General features: G+C 34.8%; 1 protein-coding gene across 5 annotated transcripts in view; it reads left to right on the forward strand.

Moving 5' to 3' along the window:
* Positions 1 to 12,219, forward strand: part of LOC120637848 (A disintegrin and metalloproteinase with thrombospondin motifs 15) — a 176,649-nt gene that overhangs the window by 124,070 nt on the left and 40,360 nt on the right. For all 5 annotated transcript variants that reach the window (XM_039909923.1, XM_039910005.1, XM_039889142.1 and 2 more), the window contains exon 3: positions 3,443 to 3,985. In XM_039909923.1, coding sequence (XP_039765857.1) covers positions 3,443 to 3,985 — 543 coding nt within the window. The remainder of the gene's footprint in view (positions 1 to 3,442; positions 3,986 to 12,219) is intronic.

The raw sequence follows: 12,219 nt of genomic DNA on the forward strand, positions 1-12,219 counted from the left end.
CAACTACTGCCACTAAAAATATACTTATAATCGCATAACTATAAGCTTTCTTTAAAATTTTTTAGCCTACAAAAACTAGTTTAGATCACACCCATTGCATAATAACTAGATCACTCGATCGAGGCCAGCGACTTCCAAACGGCAAGACCATTGTAGCAACTGTTATTAGAAATTAGCTCACGCGATTAACATCTCTGTTGTTCACGTGTTAAAAACAATAATCCAGTAAGTAAATTATAGAGCGAAAACAATGAACTGTTCCGAAACTGTTTAGAATAGTAATTGCTGTGGAGCTGATCTTGCGATTGTGCTATTTATGTCTAAAACACTTGGGGCGGTAATGGCTTGGACAAGTTTTAGTGATTTAGCTACTTGAGCATAGATACGGTTACGTTATAACCTCTTTATATTGATTGATCTGCAGAACCTGTCATCCTTTAATAACTTCCGGTCGGCTAAGAATGTTAATGCATGTGTTTTATGTTTACTCATGGAATTACTTCATTCCATAGAATTAAGAAAGTACAGAAACCGTGTACCCACTTGATTGATATTGAAGCATCAAAACCACTCCATTTTAGTAGTGCTTCTCTATAAGTGTGCTAAACTTTTACCATAAAATGGGGAAAATGGGAAAAGTTTGTGAGCTAGCAACATTCCACGGGTGGGAAGTGAGACGTATGCGGGGCGTTTCCATTCTTTTACTAATTCTGTACTTGATTCTACTATTAAAATCTATCGTTGATATTAATAATGTGCAACTTCAAAAAATAAGCCTCTTCTCTTATAGGGCACAAGGTTTTTTCTCGTCGTGTCTCTTCTAGTGAACTCTTGACTGAAATCTTACCTAGTGGAAAGAGTGCGACGCAAACTAAGATGAAGCGTCCTTACCGGTTCGGGGTGTGTTACCGGACAGCTACGAGTAAGGCGCTTTACAGCGGGTATTTGTCATTAACTAGCCACGGCCGAAGCTTCCCACCGAAGTCCAGATCTGAGAAAATTCAGAATATTTAATATCCGAATTCACCATGCCAAAATGATTGTCAGCCCGCGTTCGAGTTTTAGTTTTAAAATATATGTCTCCAATAAATTGAGCATACAGGTTGATTTAGATGAAATTTGACAAAGCATAGTAGGCTAATTGGCATTATTATAAATCCAATATGGCGAGACTCCCAAAGATAGCGAAGATATAATTATATGCACCACAGCTTTTATTATTCTTGAATATTCTATTTTTATCGTTTATTTCTTTAGGTTTTCGTTATAACTAAGAACATCCTAACTATGCAAATAACTTTACCGACATACCTAACATGTTTTTACGACAAATTCTTATCTCTTGCTAATATTTTCACCCTGCTAACAAAACGTAGGTAAACATTATATACTGAACCTACTTAGTTCAAACAGGATGATGTGTACAAGGAGAAGTCTTTCTAACGCCATCCACAAGAATAGTTGTTGTTCATAAACATTCGACACATGACGGCCGATTGGCGCAGTTTGCAGCGACCCTGCTTTCTGGGTCCAAGGCCGTGGGTTCGATTCCCACTACTGAAAAATGTTTGTGTGATGAGCATGAATGTTTTTCAGTGTCTGGGTGTTTATATGTATATAATAGGTATTTTTGAATAGTATTTATAAAAATATTCATCAGTCATCTTATTGCCCATAACACAAGCTACGCTTTCTTTGGGGCTAGATGGAGAACTGTGTATTTTCGTCGTTTAAAAAAAAAAAAACAAAACTTATTAATTATTCATTAGTAAAATTTATTCATATTACTAGTAGGAATAGCTGTGGCAATAAATATCGTGAAAGGCATTAAGGGTGTTGTTGACCGCTGCCAAGGTTTGCGAGTTCAACCGGTGACATTCACGCGAAAAAATCCTCCGATACGGATGTTTAACTCGATCGTTATAACTCTAAGCTAGAGATGCCATAGGTCCTCCGGAACCGGGACATGTCCGTATTTCAAACGGCCGTCGTGAGCTTTAATTTTGGCGGCCGCGCCGCGCCCTTTGGCGCAGTGGGCAGTGACCATGCTTTTTGCGTCCAAGGCCCTGGGTTCGATTCCCACAACTGTTTTTCAGTGTCTGTGTGTTAATTTGTATATTAGAAGTATTTATGTATATTATACATAAATTATTCATCACTTATCTTACTATTGGTACTAAGATAACATAACATATAACACAAGCTACTTTATTTATTTATAATTTAATTTAATTTTGGAAAGATTGTAGATGTAAATCACCTGAAAGTTTGTAACAGGGACGACATTGTGACGACTCGGACTTCGGCATAAGTTGATGTTTGTCAACTTTCCATCCAGGGTTTAATCCCAACGCCTCCTAACCATGGAGAAGACCCAAAATAATATTCCTTTATACGATAGTAAGCCCGCGCTAAAATACTTATAATTATCTACGGATTTTATGATAGTTCGATCTACTCGAAAATCTTTGGCTTTTTAAAAAACATAATAAGCCTTAATCTATTTCTAGAACCTAGTGATATATTACTCCCGTGCGCCATGTCCCGTTTTTTAAAATTTGCATATGGTTTTGCGCTATACTAGTTTTCCAAAGACGTTAAAAGCGGTAAACGACTAAAAAGTAATAGTGTTAAAGGCTAAATGGCCAATGGAAACTTTAAAAACGATACCTATAACGTGAAACTGAATGTATGATAAAATGTATAAAAATTTTTCAATAACCTAACTACTTTCTTAATTTTCTCTCAAAATGTGTTCAACAACGATACGTCATCAAACGATTGACGTTAATAATTCCTTCACTGCTTATTAAGAATAAATTTATTAACTACTCGATATAAAATAAGACCTTGAATAGGTTTTAACAGGTTCCAACAACATTTGTTCTAAAACATAAAACTGACGACAAGATTTTGTTGAAGTGTTTTAATTTAAATTACGCATCAAAATATTTGCAATCAATTGTAATTATTCCATTAATTTTGTATTTTAAGAATAAACTTTTAAGTTATGGCGGAATTAATTAATTTAAATTGTTTTTTATCCATCAACAGATAAAGTGACTGATTGATGAATTTTGATACTTCACCGCTAACTTTATTAATGTCTTAACAACTTTGAAAATGAATCGTAATTGGGCAATTATAGTTTTTTTTTTATACTGCGACAATACAGGGACACTATAGATAACTATAACACAAATGAATGAAAAATGACATTAAACTATATACGAGACATTAAACATTATACGAGTATAAAAGCATGATATTAATTTGTGACCTGTAGTGGTACTCTGTGAATATTCACAGAGTAGTATACACTCAGAAAGCAGGGCCTGCCAAGCAAACCGGCCGTCTAGTAATATTTGTACAGTTAATCGCTGTAAGTAAAATAAGTTTTATCGCTGATACAGATTTTCATATAAATTTTCTCTTGTTTCAGATTCACGAGCACATGACAACAGACGAACTCCGAAACGTCTTCCATGTCGAACACCAAAGCCACGTGCCAATATACCATGTAGTTCACTTAACCCACCACCTCTCGAGGCGAAACATACCAAGCTCCCATTCCTCAAACTCGAACTCCTTGAACCCCGGGAAGGTGCCACACGAGAAGATCTCAAAACAGACGAAAACCTTTAGCCCACCGTCCCTCCTAAATGACGAGATGTTTATCAGAGCGAAGGAGTACATCAAAGATGTTGATTTAATTGGTGATTTAAATAATACAGTGAGCGTAGAATTTAACGTGACGAATTCTAGTGAAATTAGTGATAGTGCTAGTGATGGTGATGACAAAGAGCATATGGTGGAGAATCAGGAGGATGGTGTGCATAAGATTGAATTGGAGGCGTTTGGGAAACAGCTGAAGTTGGTGTTGAAAAGACAGGAGGGACTGGTGAAGAAGGATGGGTTAAGGATGTGGAAAGTTTTGACGAACGACTCTCAGCCCCACGGAGTCGATTATGAGGAGATGAAATCGGTAAGTTTACATCATAAATAATATGTATATTTATATGCATCACCTACCTCTCTTCGTTAGCTGTGTTTTACGCCACTGGTTGCCTGGAAAAGATCGTTATGTAGCGAAAAGGCCAAATTGTATACTTTGCGTTAATTTTTTTTTTACAATTTTTTCTGTAGTTTCATTCATGCATTCATTCATCATAATACATTTATAATAGTCTATACCTATAAACATTCTTAACCAGCTGGGCCAAAATCCACTATACCATCGTTGCGTAGGCGAAGGCAGGTCCACTGCGAATACTAACCTGCATACAAAGCTAGACGATTATTTTTATATCTTTGTTGGTGGAAAGAATCAATACAGTTAGATCCTCTCTTCCCAAGAAGTCGATATCAAAAAGAGTAGCGGCTAGCAAGCGGCACCAGACAGTGCCGCATATTTAACCACTCATCTCAGCCTGACTGACTGACTGCCTGACTGACTGACTGCCTGACTGACTGACTGCCTGACTGACTGACAGACACGCACACACAGACGCCCACGCACACAGACATCGCCTATAGTAATTTACTACACTATTAATTACCCACCAAATTGTAACCTATAAATATCAAATGCGTATTGTATTTAAGATACGTTTATACGTATTTAAGATAGAGTATTGAATTGTATTTTTACTACTTTATACTTAAGAACCCATAGCAGATCTTTTAAAGAATTTGCTACGGCCCCCGCGCTTGCTTAATCAGGCACTGGTACCAGACCGTGTTATTCATATAACTTTAAAATAGACCCGGCAGCCCTAAGTCCAACAGGCATATACATAGTCCATCGATTCATATTATGAAGATGATCACGCTAATAGTTATCTTCTAGGTATAAAAGAACTGTCACAAAAACGTTCTTTACTTTTACTACAATTCGAAATCTCATGCCCATAGCATATGAGAAATATGCTAATATATCACCGATATATGATCAATAGAGAAAAGCGAAAAGTAAAAATAAAGAATTGCACCATACGTCATACAAGTGATCCGGGAAAGGCGTGTGATAGATTCATAATCGAAACATGCGAATTTCATCTTTATATTAAGGTCGAGATGTACAAGTTTCGTGTGAAGGTTTTTTCGAACTGTATGGGCTGCACTTACTCTCAATTGTTCTCAAAGGCATGCAAAAAATGCGCTCATCTAAGTAGGAGAAAGCGTTTATTTTTCCCACGAAGGCTTATCTAACGAAGTTAGGTGATACTTCGAGAAATTAAAGCGTACTTTGCCACCATTGTGTAATTATAGTGATGCTTGGATACCTAATAATATGTAATGTTTTACACTGTACACATAACTTAATGATTAGGGCATACATTGCAGTAGTACTTAGTTAAGTTTTCGTGACACAGCTTTTCGTGCTGGTCCATAGAACTACTACCACAATGCTTATTTCTACAGCCAAGCAGCGTTGCTACAACCGTACTTTTCTACATACTTTAACTAGCTTGGTTAGGGCACGCCCGCGGACTGACGAATTTCTTAACTTGTAACTGACTTAAAAAGGTTGGGAACCCCTGGACTAGAATATTTAACAATTGAAAAATCTGAATCTAAAACTGTTTGGACTCATATTATGTTTATTTTTAGCTTCACCTGACAAAAAGAGAATGATGATTCAAAAAATCGTTTTGAAAAGTATAAAAAGTAAAACTAAGGCCTTCTCGTGTAGGAGATAATAATATCTATGGTTTAGCATAAGTAGCATAGGTATGTTTAGTCTGAATGCTAAAAATAAATTTTATACGAGTTGTATTTAGCAGAAAAGAAAAAATATATATATTTTTTTAGTGCTTACTTCATTACTTTTTTTAGTCCTTGCAATTTAAAACATAATATCATTATAAACTACTATTGCTACCGTAGGTAATAAATAGCAAATATTATAATGCAATAACCCTGGCATATGAACCTACCTGAAAAAAATTACTTTTAATGTGGTTCAATGTCTATCTCTAACCTAAACCTTAATTAATATTAATCTAATACAGTTATTAGTCATTAAAAGAATTAACCTTGCAATAGACGAAATATTCAGAGCGAATGCAGATTGCAGTCAAGGCAGTCTTCAAATAAATATATCGAAAATTAAATAATTTGGGAGTCCTTTTAACATTGTTGGGCAGAAGTGTTGGTGAACGGAGTAGATGGTAGTAGTTCCCGCCCTCCATTGAATTTCCTAAATCGCCTTGTACTACACTCGCGGGAAGTAGAGAAGAAGAAGGAAAAGTAGAAACACTTTATTGCACGTATAACATACAGGGAAAGAAACAGTAAGGAGTATAGAGTACACAATGTAGACATGCAAAGGCGGCCTTATTGCTGCAAGCAATCTTTTACATGCAACCTTTGTAGATAGGACTTACAGCAAGAGAACGGGATAGTGCCAAGACTGTAGAGGGGTGGTGACAACTATGTTCTGATCTGCCGTCACCACATGTTGTTATATATTCTCTGTAGACTATCATCGGAATCGGTAGATAGATAGACAAATTCTTTATTGCACACAATAAGGGGATATAGATAGAATATTGATTGGAAACAGTAGAAGAACAAAAATAAAAAATCGGTTGTCTGTGAATTCGGTTTACTGACGATAGTTAAACGTGACAACGTCATAAGACAATACTGATGGAATGGTTGCATTTTTCAAAAGAAAATTTAAATTTTATTTGTTTGATAGATATTTTTTATGGATATAGAAAGTAGATAGATGGAAATCACAATTGAATTGATCAAGTTACATTTATTTGTACGCATAAATACAATTATGTAAATTTTTTTTACAATGTACATAGTTTCTATCATCATCGTTGCTATAAACAATTGACACTACATTCACTTTGCACTGCAATTCATACTTGACGAAAACATGTTAATGTATTATTGTATAGCAGCTGTCCACGCGGGCGCATCGCTCACTCAAGTAAGAGAGAGACAGATGTCGAACGCTGCCGAGCGCGGAGGCCGATTGTGCCTCTTTGTTGCTCGTTCCGCGCTCTCGGTTGCACTTCAAGTCTTAAATGGAACGCCTCAGAGCGATGTAACGCCGCATGAGTCATGTTTTTCGTGCGTGCAGCCGGCTCCATCGAATTATAAGACGTTGTCACGTCAAAAATGCGCAAAGTCTTATCGCTTTAAGCAATCTTCTCCAGACTTAATAAAATAAATGATTATGGAAACGGGATAGTGCAATATTTTAAACATATGTCATAACATAAACTATATTACGAGTTTCATTCGAATCCAGAACCTCGCGATCCGCAGTAGTCAGGCTAACCACAAGACATACGAGAACACATTAATAACACCTAATAATGAGAATACAACGTGTAACGGAATTACGAAATACTGTTGTTGGGTGCATAAGTACTTCATAAGGATATTTTTCCATAAAACTAATTAATTTTAAGTGTTTACTTATGACAACCCTATTGAAGATAAAAGAACGACTCGTGTATAGTACCTACGCTATGCAACGCGTACCTGATAAAGTGACAGGAGTCACTTTATTTTACTTTTGCATTTGATGCTAGGGCTGTATCATTCTTTCGGTAAATCTATGGCAATGGTTTACTCAAAAAATATTAGCGTTTTGGTTTCATAGATAAGTTTCAGAGACAGTAAATAATCTACGTCTCAAGCCTCTAAAATATTATTTCGGTTTTCATTCATACGTCGCATTGTATGGTATATTTTCACAGGTATTTAATGTTTTTAAAGTCAGCTGTTTCTAATAATGTGTCTCTACAGTGGAGTCTGTAATAATTCTAGTTTGTGGACTTGCTATGGATCGTGTAACAATTGATATCAAACTGTGATGGTATGTATTTACTGCTCAAACAGTAGAATAGGTAAATCAAATAGGTTTCTGGTATGGTTCTATTGTGAAGTTCTATTCTGTTACGAAGTTTCTAAGTAACATCTACCTCATAGCTATACTAACGTATATTATAACATTGTTTTAACTGTCCCGGTGGTCTAGTGTTTAGCATTTTTGACTGCGGAGCCCGAGGTCTGGGCTTCAAAGTAAAAAACTGTTCTATGTTCACTTTTTCTGTCTGGAAATTTTCAGTACCAGCATAATATGTAATCTAAGAGAATACTAAACCATCGTCGGTCAGATATGATAAAATAAAATAAATAAAATTTTATAAATTAAAAACCTCAAGGCTTTTAAAATAGTGTTCATTATTCCACCGGTCGAGCCGTTTCATTTGATTTCCATATTGAAGGAGTTGGCCATCTTAGACCTATGTAAGAGCACTCCCGACTTTCAACCAAAAAAACAAAATCAAAATCGGATCATCCGTTCGGGAGCTACAATGACACACACACACACACACACACACACTCACTCACAAACACTCACACACATTTTTCTATGTACTCATTGCAGGGTATAAATAATACCGTTGGCAAAATATACCTGAAATATTAAATATCTAAGTATATTTCGGAGTCAGTGCTAACTAAAACAAAAGTTACGATTGTTTCGTAGATCATAATTATTAAAGATGTACGATAAATAAGGAGTTACGAGTTGTATTAAAAAATAAGGCGTTTGACAGCTCAAATCGCGGAGATTCTTATTCTAGTCAATGGTATTGACGGTTAGCTAAAGCGTCACCTGTCGTGAAACATTGGCAATATGGATCCCATTACCCTCTCAGTAATAAAATTTGCATTGCATGTAATAAAATTTGCAAAAAGCAGTTGCATATTTACGCAGTGTTTTGTCTGCTTCTTTCAAATGTCTAATATCCGAATTCAGATAAAGAAAAAACATTATACAACTTAAATTAATAGTAATTAATAATTACCTTATATTCGGTCGCCAATTATAATAGCAAAGGTTATTTAGTTTTAATATTCCGAACTAGGTGGCGCTACAACGTAAAAAGTTCAAGGTATCGTTTTGCTTTCCCAACTAGCATAAGTAGACAAAATAATTATACTTTTAAATGAACACTCATAGGTTGACTTATGTAATAAATATAAGTCTGATTTTTGAAGTGCTACTGTATAATGCCTATGGCCCTATACAGTACAGTACATTATACGTAACAAAAAAACTCCTTGTTTATAACTCATGTATCAAGGAAAAAGACTAAAAGTCTAGAATATAAAATAGCAAATAAATTATTTTTATATCTACTCGACAGTCAACATCTAAATCGAAATGTTGCAAAAAATATATATTGCTAATCTTATCTAAATAATCTACTTGTATCACATTTATTTTAAGTCTAAATTTATTACAATTAAAAAGAATTAAAGTGTCAACCAGAACTTTATCACTTAAAGTTCGGTATCCCAAGTGTACTATACAAAAGTAACCGTGCGCTATAATAATTATAACACTGCAAAGGGATTTAGTTTCGATACGGCAAACTAGATGGCGCTACAACAGAAAAAATACACGCTATCGTTGTGCTTTCCCACAAGCATAAGTATACCACAATTTCTGGTGTATTCATAGGCCGACCTCCATAAAGGTCCTGGGTTCGATTCCTATAATATTTTTGAAGTGAATTTGTATCGCATGTATACAATTTCTCATTTAACTATCTATAATACTTAATGTAATCATGATGTGCAGATTTTGAATAACGTAAAATTGAACAAATAACAGCGCCCGCCACAGGGCGCTGAGCGCTGTTGTTTGTTAAATTCTCACGCATTACCGGTGGTTTTATTTCACGGGTCAAGCTATGATATAAATAAATGATAAACTGAGTTTTATAATCGAGTTACATGCTCTGCTTTTCAATCCGATTACGAGAAAATTTGTTCGAGGTTAATAGTTATTATTTAAATGAACGATAAAATGGGTTTAGGAGTAGGTCCGTATTCGGCACTGTTTTATTATTTCCAATGCGCAGAAATAATACATACAACCAAATAAATAATAGAATTTTATAAATTTAAAATGCATATAAAAAAATTTAAAAAATAATAGAATCTCAGACACAAAACCCCTTTACTGAAAGTACTCGTAGAATTGGTTATAATAAACTTTTTACCTATTACTTTTGTGATTTTCCGTCAAATTGACATATTCTACTAAGCACAGAGGATATAAATAGTACGCGTCAAGTGCTGATGGACGGCCTATCCATCGTTATAATTTTGTTTTGCGTTGCTGTAATTTATTCATGAATGTGGGTATTTGAAACATCAAAGCATAAATAAATATTAACGCTAAATGGACGAAAACGTCTATATAAACTAGAAAAAATAATATAACAAACAACGTAGTGTTAACATACTCTTTAGGTTAGAACCCAGAGCCAGAAAGTCAATTATAACTATATACTTTTATGCACAGGGGCATAAAATTGATTTTTAATAGCTTACACAAAGCCGCCTAAAGTACGACTTCGAGCATGAAAAGTAAAAAATAATTTAAGGTGACTTTATCACTTAAATTCATCTCTTCCAGAGCTAAATAAATAGATAAAAAAATTCAGGGAGATAAATATCTTCTGCTAATGCTACCCGTGCTGTTGTCTTATGCAAAAGTAATCGCTCGCTATTATTAGTAGCACTACAAGTAGGAAACGTAATTTATTTAACTTTGATACAGCAAACTAGATGGCGCTACAACGGAAAAAATACACGCTATCGTTGTGCTTTCCCAACGAGCATAAGTAAACCATAATGACACTTGCATTGGTAGGCCGACCTACATAAAGGTCCTGGGTTCGATTCCTACTATATTTTTGATGTGACATACTGGTTAATACTGAAGTAGTCACTTATTAAATGAATAAATTTCAAATAGAGATTTAAGAGTTACTGTATTAACTATTTCTACCAGGCATGAGGCAACCTTACGAGTTATGAATACGATTAAGAAAACAGAATACAGAATGCAAGCGGTACATAGTTAAGAAAAAAAACCACATGAATAACTAACTAAATACTAATATTTGAACTAGATTACAAAAATAATAATACATAAGATAATAAATTTTAATTTATCTCTTTATATTTTAATAACTTGGCTTATACCTTTTAATAAAGATAATTATTACTATTATTATTCATTGTAGAACACTATAGTGATTTCACACGCTTTTTATTAGCTTCACCTATATGTTTGTAGCTGTCTAAGTAGTAGTAGTAGTAGTATACAAAAGTAACCGTTCGCTATTATTGTAGCAACACAAGCAAGGAAGGTAATTTATTAAGTGTTGATGTTGCGAACTAGATGGCGCTACAACGGAAAAAATACACGGTATCGTTGTGCTTTCCCAGCAAGCATAAGTAAAACACAAGTTATCCGTGAAACAATACAGGTTGATTCCTTATGTAATTTTTAAAAAGTATATGTATCATCTTCTTGACAGTCAATCTTCATTTAAGAGTTCTAAAAAAATTGCGATGAAAAAAATAACTTTAAGTAGATGTGCATTTTGAGGTGTATTTTGTGGCCTGTGGGCCGCTGCCACAAAATACAAACTCGTGCATTACGTATTTTTTTACAACTTACACAATATTGGTACCATTTCAAAAGGCATGTACACTACGGTCTACGACAAATGTTAAATCAAAGATGGCCGCCCTGATTTCCCGCCCATGGATTTCCGCAAAGTAACTTCGCGTAAGCTCCTTTACAATATTATTCGACACAATGCCGGATGTTATTGAGGAAAATCTTATCGCCGTCATTCATGTAATTTACATAAATCAATCCTTGGGCTCTGTGGTTTTCTGCTACAAACAAAATATTTCTTTTTTATTAATTTACGAGCTGACGCCCGCGTTCTTCATTATAGTTTGTTACGGATTTTACAAATCCCGTGGTAACCGTACTTTCAACTAGCTCGATGCCAAAAATCAATTAAATTGGTCGCTTTGTTAGGGAGTAAAAAGGACATGGAAGGACAGACAAACACACTTACTATCAAACCTTTATCAGGCTGTCTCCTCCCAGAAAGAGAATAAATAAATAAATAAATATACTACGACAATACACACACCGCCATTTAGTCCCGAAGTAAGCGTAGCTTGTGTTATGGGTACTAAGATAACTGATGAATATTTTTATGAATAATATACATAAATACTTATAATATACTAGCTGTTGCCCGCGACTTCGTCTGCGTTTGATTTTGTTTTTAAAGTATTCAGTATCGCTTAGCCTTAAGTGAGTATTGTAGTATATATATACATATATATATAACATGT

Source organism: Pararge aegeria, chromosome 1 (genome assembly GCF_905163445.1).
Source record: "Pararge aegeria chromosome 1, ilParAegt1.1, whole genome shotgun sequence".
NCBI lineage: Eukaryota > Metazoa > Arthropoda > Insecta > Lepidoptera > Nymphalidae > Pararge > Pararge aegeria.